At 37.8% G+C, this 12,177-nt stretch overlaps 1 protein-coding gene across 7 annotated transcripts in view; it reads left to right on the top strand.

Moving 5' to 3' along the window:
- Positions 1 to 12,177, top strand: part of DZANK1 (double zinc ribbon and ankyrin repeat domains 1) — a 93,461-nt gene that overhangs the window by 48,442 nt on the left and 32,842 nt on the right. For all 7 annotated transcript variants that reach the window (XM_058563277.1, XM_058563281.1, XM_058563282.1 and 4 more), the window contains one exon: positions 229 to 321. In XM_058563277.1, the coding sequence (XP_058419260.1) occupies positions 229 to 321 (93 nt within the window). The remainder of the gene's footprint in view (positions 1 to 228; positions 322 to 12,177) is intronic.

Genomic DNA, 12,177 nt, shown 5'->3' with positions numbered 1-12,177 from the left:
GGCCCAATGAATACTCTTTTTCAGTTTGTTAATTTTGAGTTTTGTTTCTTTTAAAACTGTTTATTTGTATGACACTGTTTATGTTGTAGTAATTCCTAAACCAATAAAATTTCAGGGTCTGGGTATTAAAATAGGGTCTACAGCTGATTGATTGAGAAGACTGCCTGATGGTTTCTTTACACCGTGTTCACTCAGAGGAACATGTAATTCTTATTCTTTGTTTTCAAGGAGAAAGTAATTTGCCGCACCTGTGGCACAGGGAATCCTGCTCACCTGAAATACTGTGTCACCTGTGAGGGAGCCCTGCCTTCAACACAAGAGGTAGGTTGACTGCATATGCCAGCCCTATATTTAGTGGCTGCTAAACGTTCAGTGTTAATGATTTTGAATAATTATAATCTTCAGAGGCGGAAGGAAGTAGGAGGGGGGAGAGAGACCAAAAAACACCTCTCATGGTAAACTGAAGGCAACATTCCTAAATGTGGAGAGGACTTTATATGTTCACCAATACAAAATTTTTCCAAGTCTTAACTTCAAGGGGATTCAGTAAAATCGGCAATTTCTTACAATTTCACTTAGTAACTTTGCATGGAAGGCTGGCAGCAGCCAGTGGGAAGGTGGACCCATTCATATTTCATTCGTGGTCAGGTATGTCTTTATTGACTGTGCCATGCTGTTTTTTGAAATTGAGAACATGGTGGGCACCTATTTCTTGGGTTTCCTGCCAGCCTATTTTGAGTATTTAAAGTGAAGGAATAGGGGCATGTGCATCTTAAATACAGCGAATCGGTTCAGTTTAGATGATCTATTTTATATTTATAAAATGTTTCTGATGATGAGGGGTTTTAGAAATTACTTCCAGGTGACTCTTTCCCTGGCCTAACAATACCAAAAGAAGTTGGCATCTACTAGCCAACTTAGAAGAAAAAAACTTGCTTCTTTGGGGCAATTATATGTGTGTGTGTGTGTGTATATATATACATACTGTTTAGGGGGTTTGTGCTCAGCTCAGAGAGATCCCTTGGGAAATTGGACAAACGTGATGATTAGTGTGGTCAACACGGTTAATATCAAATGAGTGGGAGTGTGCTGGTTCCTGGGGCTGCCAAAACAAAGTGCTGCAAACTGAGTGGCTTAAAACAACAGAAATTTATTGTCTCACAGTTCTGGAGGCCAGAAGTCCAAAATCAAGGTGCTGGCAGGGCCACACTCCCTGTGAAGCTCTAGGGAAGGAACTGTTCCATGCCTCTCTCCTAGGTTCTGGTGGCCTCAAGCTTCCCTTGGCTTATAGATGGGTCACTTCAGTCACATGGCCACATTCTCGCTGTGTGTCTGTCTCTGTGTCCAGATTTCCTTTTTTCATGGGGATGCCAGTCATATTGGGTTAAGACTTACCCTTATACTAATGACCTCATTTTAATTTGATTACCTCTGTAAAGATTCTATTTCCAAATAGAGTCACATTCTGAGGTATACTAGGGGTTGGGACTCTAAAATATCTTTTTGTTCACCCCATAACGGGGGAGTTGGACAAGATATCCTTTAAGGTTGTATCTAATTACTGACAGTCTAGGACTAGTTGATTTGAAGGAACTCTTTTTGTTCCAAGCTTTATTGAGGTGTAATTTATATGCAATAAAACTCACTTATTTTAATTTTACAGTTTAATGAATTCTGGTAATTATATAGTCATTTTCTTCCTTCCTTCCTTCCTTCCTTCCATTAGTCCTGAGCTAACATCTGTTGCCAATCTTTCTCTTTTTGCTGAGGAAGATTGGCCCTGGGCTAACATCCGTGCCCATCTTCCTCTGCTTTATATGTGGGATGCCGGCCACAGCATGGCTTGATAAGTGGTGTGTAGGTCCGTGCCGGCGATCTGAACCTGCGAACCCTGTGCTGCCAAAGCAGAGTGTGCGAACCCAACCACCACGCCACTGGGCCGGCCCCATATGTAGTCATTTTAACCACCACCACAATGAAGATTTAGAACAGTTCCATTACCCTAAAAAATTTTCTTATGCCCCTTTGCAGTTGAGCTCCTCCCATGATCACTAGCCTCAGAAATAGTGATCTCTTTTAACACTATGGTTTTGGGTTTTTACAGAAGTATCCAGTTTTTTTGTGTTTGATTTCCTGCACTTAGCGTAATGTTTTTGAGGTTCATTCATGTTGTTGCATGTATCCATATTTTTTTTCATTTTGATCGTTGAGTAGTATTGCACAGGGTGGGTATACCACAGTGGATTGACCCATCCACCAATTAATGGGCACTTGTGTTGTTTCCAGTTTGAGGATATTATGGTAATGCTGCTATGAACATTCACATGCAAGTCTTTGTGTGGATATAATTTTTATTTCTCTTGGGTAAATACCTAGGAGTAGGATTATCAGGTCCTATCTAAGTTCATATTTAATTTTATAAAGATATTGTCATACTGTTTTCCAAAATGGCTGTACTGTTTTGCATTCCTATCAGCAATATGTGAAGGTTCCAGTTTCTCTACATCATCACCGATACTTGATATCAGGCATTTTATTAATGATATTCCCTTTTTATGTCTGTAGGATCTGTAGTGATATACCCTCTTTCTTTCCAGGTGTTTGTAATTTGTGTTCTCTCTCTCTCCCTCTTTCCAGCTAGAGACATACAAATTTTATTGATTTTTTTCAAGGAACTATCTTCTGGTTCATTAATTTTCTCTAGTTTTTATTTCCTTTTTATGAATTTTGATCTTTATTATTTCCTTTCTTCTGTTTGCTTTAGGTTTAATTTAATCTTCTTTTTTTAATTTCTTAAGGTGAGAACTATATCGTTAATTTTAAATTTTTCTTCTTTTCTAACATAAACTATAAATTTATCTCTAAGAACTTCTTTAGCAACATCCCACAGATTTATATAAGTTGTATTTTCATTATAATTCAGTTCAATTGATTTCTCCTTTGACCTATGATTTATTTATGAGTTGGTTGATTTCCAAATATCTGAAGTTTCTCTGGTTATCTTATTGTTAGTGATTTATAATTTAATTCCATTATGATCAGATAACATACTCTGTATATTTCAGTTATTTTAAATTAATGAGACTTATTTTATGGCCCAGTTTGTAGTTGAACCTGGAAAATATACCAGGTGCACTTGAAAAGAATGTGTTTTCTGTCATTGTGGGTATAGTATCCTATAAATATCAATTAAGTCAAAATGGAATGTTGCACAAATCTTATATGTCTTCGCTGATCTTTTTTTAATTGTTCTAGCAAATGCTGGGAAAAGGCTATTAAAACCTCCATCCATGATTCTGGAGTTATTTGCGTCTCTCTTTAATACTGTCAATATTTGCATGATGTATTTTATAAGCCACATAAACATTTTTGATTGTTATATCTTCCTGATGAATTTAACTTTTGTTGTTATGAAATGTCTCTCTTCATCTTTCATAATACATTTTTCCTGAAACCTGTTTTATCCTATATTGATAGAGCCACTTCAGCCTTCTTATTTCTATGGTTTACATGGAATTTATATATATATGTGTGTATATATATACACACATATACACTACCAGCAGACCTGCACTATAAGAAATGATAGAGTGTTCTATATATATATATTTATTTTATATATATATTTACTTATAATATTTAAATATATATATTTATATAAATATATGTATATTTACTTTTGTTTTATATAGTTGGGTCTTGGGGTCTTGTCTGTGGCTTGCATATAGTTGTTTTTTTTCTTTTTTAAAAATCCACTGTGGGGGACGTCAGCATCATGGTGGAGTGAGCGTCGGCCATTGAACTCTCCCCCTCTAAGACACAACAAAAAGGACATTCATATTCCAACAGAAGCTATTCACACAATGCAGGGGATGTCTGAGGCGCCCAGGCAGCCATACACCAAAGGAGTGATGTGCTGGAATCCCCAGAGTAAGTGGAAGGAGGCAGCAGACCCCAGATGCCTGGGCCTGACCAGCAGCAGGGCGAGCCTGCACCCCTACACCAGAGGCAGTGGCAGCTCAGGCCTCACCATGCTACAGCCCCAGCTGCTCCAGCTGGACCAAGCCACAGCCCCAGATTCCCCGGCTCCACCGTCCCACTGCCCCAGCTCCTTCGGCTGGATTGTGCCCTGCCCCCAGCTCCGTCAGCTTGACCGCCCCCCACCCCCAGCTCCAGCTGCTTTGGCTTGGCCTGTGCTCAGGCTCCAGCTGACTTGGCACCAGCAACTTCGGCCCACCGTACTCCAGTTCCAGCTTCTTTGGCCCACCGCACTTCAGTTCCATGTTCTTTGGCCCTGCAGTGCTCTCCAGCTCCTGCTTCTTCGGCCCAGTGGCACTTCAGCTGCAGCTGCTTCAACCTACCCACACCTGAGCCCCAGCTGCTTCGGCCTAGCTGCACTCCAGTCCCAGCTGTTCCCACGCTCCAGCTCCAGCTGTTCCCACGCTTCCCCTCCAGCAGCCTCCACTCATCTACACCTCAGATCAGCCAGGGGCTGACAAGAGTGCCAGAATACACAGCCCTTGACCCCCCCCAGCAGCAGCAAGAGGAAACTGCGACCATATATTTTCACTATGAGGAAAAGTAAGCCAATACTGACAGGCACTATGCAAAAATATGTTAAGTCTCCAGACCAAAAGGAAAAGGACAAGCACCCAGAAGTCAACCTGGAAAGCACAGAAATGTATAACCTTAATGACAGAGAATTCAAAATAGCCATCATAAAAAAGCTTAATGAAATACAAGAAAACACAGATAGACAATTCAATGAAATCGGGAGTTTCTTCACAAAAGAGATTGAAACTATAAAAATAAACCAATCAGAAATCTTAGAGATGAAAGACACAATAGAGGAGATAAAGACAAATCTGGAAGCCTTAAGCATCAGAGCTGACAATATGGAGGAAAGAATTAGCAATATTGAGGACAGCAATGCAGAAATGCTCCAGATGGAAGAGGAAAGAGAACTAAGACTAAAAAGAAATGAAGAAACTCTCTGAGAAATTCCAACACAATTAGGAGATCCAACATAAGAATTATAGGTATTCCAGAGGGAGAAGAGAGGGGAAAAGGAGCAGAGAACTTGTTCAAAGAAATAATAGATGAGAACTTCCCAAACCTGGGGAAGGAGCTGGAAATACCAGTGAATGAAATAAATAGATCTTCTAAATATATCAACATGAAAAGACCCTCTCCAAGACATATAATAGTAAAGCTGGCAAAAGTCAATGACAAAGAAAAAGTATTAAGGGCAGCTAGACAACAGAAAATAACATACAATGGATTTCCTATCAGGCTCTCAGCTGATTTCTCAACAGAAACTTTACAGGCTAAGAGAGAGTAGAACGATATGTTCAAAATTCTGTAGGACAAAAACTTTCAGCCAAGAATGCTCTATCCATTGAAATGTTCTTCAGATATGATAGAGAAATAATAACTATCCCAGATAAACAAAAGCTAAGGGAGTTCCTTGCCACAAGACCCCCACTACAAGAAGTGCTCAAGGCCCTCATCCCTGAGAAAAAAGAGAAAGGGGATTCCAAGTTTTGAACAAGGAGGAAAATAGGGTGACAAAACCAGAAAAATTGCAGTCCTCTATCAAAATAGGTTAGCAAACACTTAATTTTAAAACCAAAGATCAAGGGAAGGTAAGCACCAAGCATAAATTTAACCTCATCACGTTAAACACGAACTCACAACACAAGAAGGAATAAGATGGGACAACAATAACTTAGAAGGGGAAGAGTAGAGGGATCGAATTGACGTAGTCTAAGAGAATAAGAAGCCATCAAAAAATGGACTATCACATCCACGAGATTTTTTATACAAACCTCATGGTAACCACTAACCAAATAATCAGAGCACAATCACACACTTTGATAAAGAAAGAGAAAACTAAGAGAACCCCCATACAGAACTACCAAACTGAATTGGTAGTCCGAAACACAAGGGACAAGAAACAAAAAAAATGCAAAAGAATGGGAAAAAGAGTGATAAAAATAACAACAACAAGCCCCCATATATCAATAATTTCCCTAAATGTAAATGGAATGAACTCTTCAATCAAAAGACACAGAGTGGTGGGATGGATTAAAAAACAAGACCCAACAATATGCTGCCTCCAGGAAACACATCTCAGCTCTAAAGACAAACACAGGCTCCGAGTGAAAGGATGGAAGACAATACTCCAAGCTAATGGCAAACAAAAGAAAGCAGTTGTTGCCATACTTATATCAGACAAAGTTGACTTCAAGATAAAACAGGTAACGAGAGACAAAGAGGGGCAATATATAATGATAAAAGGGGCACTCCACCGAGAAGACATATCACTTTTAAATATATATGCACCCAATACAGGAGCACCAAGGTACATAGAGCAACTATTAACAAACCTAAAAGGAGATATCAACAACAACACAATAATAGTAGGGGACCTTAACACCCGACTGTCATCAATGGACAGATCATCCAGACAGAAAATCAGTAAGGAAATAATGGACTTAAAGGAAAAACTTGATGAGATGGACTTAACAGATATATAGAGAGCACTCCATCCAAACACAGCAGATTACACATTCTTCTCAAGCGTGCATGCAACATTCTCAACAATAGACCATATGTTGGGAAACAAGGCATGCTTTTATAAATTTAAGAAGATTGAAATCATAACAAGCATCTTTTCAGACCATAATGCCATGAAGCTAGAAATCAACTACAAGGACAATACTGGGAAAGTGACAAAGCTGTGGAGACTCAACAACATGCTACTAAACAACCAATGGATCATTGATGTAATTAAAGGAGAAATCAGATCATATGTGGAGATAAATGAGAATGAAAATACACCATACCAACTCATATGGGATGCAGCAAGAGCAGTCCTGAGAGGGAAACTCATAGCAATACAGGCACACCCTTAACAAACAAGAAAAAGCCCAAATAAGCAACCTCAAACCACACCTAACAGAATTAGAAAAAGAAGAACAAACAATGCCTAAAAGTCAGCAGAAGTAGGGAAATAAAAATCAGAGGAGAAATAAATGAAACTGAAATTAATAAAACAGTAGAAAGGATCAGTGAAACAAAGAGCTGGTTCTTTGAGAAGATAAACAAAATCGACAAACCCTTAGCCAGACTCACCAAGAAAAAAAGAGAGAAGGCTCAAACAAAAAAAATTAGGAATGAAAAGGAGAAATTACAACAGATACCACAGAAATACAAAAGATTATAAGAGAATACTATGAAAAACTATATGCCCACAAATTGGACAATCTAGAAGAAATGGATAAATTCTTAGACTCATAAACCTCCCAAAACTGAATCAAGAAGAAATAGAGAACATGAATAGACCAATCACAAGTAAAGAGATTGAAACAGTAATCAAAAACCTCCCGCAAAATAAAAGTCCAGGACCAGATGGCTTCTCTGGAGAATTTTACCAAACATTAAAAGAAGACTTAATACCTATCCTTCTCAAACTATTCCAAAGAACAGAGGAAGATGGAACACTTCCCAACACATTCTATGAGGCCAACATCACCCTGATACCAAAGCCAGGCAAAGACAATACTAAGAAGGAAAACTACAGACCAATATCCCTGTTGAACATAGATGCAAAAATCCTCAACGAAATATTGGCAAACCGAATACGGCAATACGTTACAAAGATCATATACCATGATGAAGTGGGATTTATACCAGGGACACAGGGATGGTTTAACATTCACAAATCAATCAATGTGATACATCACATTAACAAAACAAGGAATAAAAACCATCTGATCATCTCAATAGATGCAGAGAAGGCTTTTGACAAGACCCAACATCCATTTATGATAAAAACTCTCAACAAAATGAGTATAGAAGGAAAGTACCTTAACATAATAAAGGCCATATATGGCAAACACACAGCCAACATCATACTCAATGGGGAAAAACTGAAAGCCATCCTTCTGAGAACAGGAACAAGACAAGGGTGCCCACTCTCACCACTCTTATTCAACACAGTACTGGAGGTTCTGGCCAGAGCAATTAGGCAAGAAAAAGGAATAAAAGAAATCAAAATAGGCAACGAAGAAGTGAAACTCTTGCTGTTTGCAGATGACATGATCTTATATATAGAAAACCGTAAAGAATCCATTGGGAAACTATTAGAAATAATCAACAACTACAGCCAAGTGGCAGGGTACAAAATCAACTTACAGAAATCAGTTGCATTTCTGTGTACCTACAATGAACTAACAGAAAGAGAACTCAAGACAATCCCATTTACAAATGCAACAAAAAGAATAAAATATCTAGGAGTAAATTTAACCAAGGAAGTGCAAGACCTATACAATGAAAACTATAAGACATTATTGAGTGAAATCAATGATGACAAAAAGAAATGGAAAAATATTCCATGCACTTGGATTGGAAGAATAAACATAGTTAAAATGTCCATACTACCTAAAGCAATCTACGCATTCAATGCAACCCCAATCAGAATCCCAAGGACATTCTTCACAGAAATAGAACAAAGAATACTAGCATTCATATGGGGCAACAAAAGACCCCGTATAGCTAAAGCAATCCTGAATAAGAAGAACGAGGCTGGAGGCATCACAATCCCTGACTTCAAAACATACTACAAAGAGACAGTAATTAAAACAGCATGGTACTGGTACAAAAACTGACACACAAATCTGTGGAACAGAATTGAAAGTCCAGAAATAAAACCTCATATCTACGAGCAGCTAATCTTTGGCAAAGGAGCTAAGGACATACAGTGGAGAAAGGAAAGTCTCTTCAATAAATAGTGCTGGGAAAACTGGACAGCCACTTGCAAAAGAATGAAAGTAGACCATCTTCTTTCACTGTACACAAAAATTAACTCAAAATGGATCAAAGATCTGAAGGTGAGACCTGAAACTATAAAACGCCTGGAGGAAAATATAGATAGTACATTACTCGTCATCAGCCATAAAGGGATCTTTTTGAATTCCGTGTCTACTCAGACCAGGGAAACAAAAGAAAAAATAAACAAGTGGGACTTCATCAGATTAAAGAGCTTCTACAAGGCAAATGCAACTAGATCAAAATTAATAGGAAACCCACCAGCTGGGAAAAAATATTTGCAAACCATATATCTGGCAAGGTATTAATCTCCATAATATATAAAGAACTCACACAGCTGAATAACGAGAAAAACAAACAGCCCGATCAAAAAATGGGCAGAGGAAATGAACAGACACTTCTCCAAAGAAGATATACAGATGGCCAATAGGCACATGAAAAGATGCTCAACATCACTAATCATCAGGGATATGCAAATCAAAACCACACTAAGATATCACCTTATACCAGTTAGAATGGCTATAATCACCAAGACAAAAAACAACAAATGCTGGAGAGGCTGTGGAGAAATGGGAACCCTAATCCGCTGCCGGTGGGAATGCAAACTGGTGCAGCCTCTATGTAAAACAGTATGGAGATTCCTCAAAAAATTAAAAATAGAAATACCTTATGATCCAGCTATCCCACTACTGAGTATCTACCCAGCGAACCTGAAATCAGCAATCCAAAGAGGCTTGTGCACCCCTGTGTTCATCGCAGCATTATTCACTATAGCCAAGACATGGAAACAACCCAAGTGTCCCTCAACTTATGATTGGATAAAGAAGATGTGGTATATATATACCATGGAATACTACTCAGCCATAAAGAAAGACAAAATCGTCCCATTTGCAACAACATGGGTGGACCTGGAGGGTATTATGCTAAGTGAAATAAACCAGAAAGAAAAAGACAAACAGTGTGTGATTTCACTCATAGGTGGAAGATAAACCAACACTTGGACAGATAGAACTGTTTGGTGGTTACCAGGGGCTAGGGGGGTGGGGAGTGGGCACAAGGGGTGGAGGGATGCACTTATATGGTGATTGACAAACAATGATGTACAACAAAAATTTCACAATAAAAAAATTAAATGCTAAAAAATAAATAAATAAAGCCAAGGTTATATCTGAAAAAAAAAATCCACTTTGACGATCTCTGCCTCTTAAGTGGAATCTTTAGTTCAACAAAGTTTAATATAATTATTGATATGGTTGAATTTTGGTCTACCATTTTATTATTTGATTTCTACTTTTCCCATTTGTTTTGTTTTCTTTGTTCCTACTTTCCTGCTTTTTGGGTTATTTGAATACTTTTTAGAATTTCATTTTAATTTTCCTGTTGACTTTTTAGCTGTATTTCTTGGCATTACTTTTTACTAGTTGCCCTAGTGATCATAATATAGATCTTTAACTTTTTACAGTCTAATTAGTTACTATTGTACCACATCAGGGAAAATACAGAAATCTGGCAACCATACAGGTTCATATCCCTCTTCCCCGATCCTTTATGTTACAGTTATATGTATTGCATCTACAAACTGTAAAACCTTTATGAGGTTGCAAACCTTTATGAGAATGTTGTAATTTCTGCTTTAAACAATTATATGGTTTATAAAGAAATTAAGAGGAAAAAAGCAAAAAAGACAAAAACTAGTTTTTTGTGTTAACAGAGATATTTACCATTGCTGATGTTCATTTCCCTTTTCTGAAGATCCAGGTTTCTCTCTAGTTTCATTTCCCTTCAGACAGAACTCTCTTTATCATTTCTTATAGTGCGGGTCTGCTGGTAGTGAATTGTCTTAGTTTTCTTTTATCCAAAAATGTCTTTATTTCACCTTCATTCTCAAAGGGTGTTTTTGATGGATATATAATTCTGGTTTGATAGTTACTTTCTTTCAGAACTTGAAGGATATTCCACTCTCTTCTGTCCTCCGTGATTTCTAATTAGAAGTTGAATGTTAATCAGATTGACATTACCATATGTGATGTGTCATTTTCTCTTGCTGCTTTTAAGATTTGCTTTTTATCTTTGGTTTTCAACGATTTGGTTATAATGTGCCTCAGCGTGAGCTTTTCTGCAGTTATTCTGGTTGGTGTTCATTGAGCATTTTATAACTGTAAATTTCTCTTCCATCACATTTTGGAATTGTTCAGCCATGATTTCTTTAACAGTTTTTCTACTACACTCACCTTCTACCCTCCTGCTTGGCTTCCTTGTACACATCTGTTTAGTTGTTTGCTATAATCTAATAGGTTCCTGAGGTTCTGTTCATTAAAAATTTTTTTCTCACATTGTATAATTTCTATTGATCCATCTTCGAGTTCACTTACTCTTTCTTTTGTCATCTCCTTTTAGCTATTAAGTATATCCAATAAATATTTTATTTCAAATATTGTATTTTTCTCTTCCAGAATTTTCATTTGTTTCTCTTTTTATTGTTTCTGTTTCTCTCCTGCGATTTCCTATCTTTTTATTCATTGTGGGAAGAATATATGCTTTAAAATTCTGGTAGCCAGTTCCAACATCTGATTCATCCTAGGGTTGGACTCAATTGATTTTCTTTTATTTTGAGAGGCATTAGTTCTAGTTCATTACAGGCAGTGCATTCCCCAAACCAGGTATATATATTATTGCCTGCTAAAGCAAAGCAAAACAAAACAAACAACAACAAAAAAACCCAGGACTCATCAGAGAATAGTAACAGAATCCAGAAGCACCACAACCTGATGTGTTTAATGCCGGGATACAATCTAAAATTCCTCGACATACTAAAAACCAAGAAAACTTGTTTTTTTTAGGGGGAGGGGAGTGGAAAGTCTGGTCCCTGTTCAGATATTTTGTCTTTAGCTGAACTGCTTTGAGTGTTCTGTGCATGTGTTGTTCAGGGGTCAGTAAGAGATGTGACCAGAATTTGGGGATCCCCTCTCTGTTTCTTTTCTTTCTGGGAGCTGCCTATATCTTCAGCAGCCCAATATTCCCCACCTTCAGTTTTATGGTTCTCCTAGCCAAAAATACTGTTCTTTTCCCACTATTTCACATGCACTATGTGGACTGCCCTTAGCCCCAGGCTGAAAGGGAGCTAACTTTGTATGACTTCCATCCTCCTTGTGTGCACTTGCTACAGGAGTCTGTCTGCTCCTGCTCATTCTCAGGTGCCTTCACGTCTTATGAGCAGATTTTATAGTTGTTTTCTGTGTGGTAGTCATTTAGTATAGTCTTACTCTATCATTACCAAAAGGAAAATCTGTATAGTTTCTCTCTAAAAAGATGATTTATGTTATTTAATATGTTTCCTTTCAGAAC

This window comes from Diceros bicornis, chromosome 19 (genome assembly GCF_020826845.1).
Source record: "Diceros bicornis minor isolate mBicDic1 chromosome 19, mDicBic1.mat.cur, whole genome shotgun sequence".
Taxonomy (NCBI): Eukaryota; Metazoa; Chordata; class Mammalia; order Perissodactyla; family Rhinocerotidae; genus Diceros; species Diceros bicornis.
This window is presented reverse-complemented; position numbering and strand designations above follow the sequence as displayed.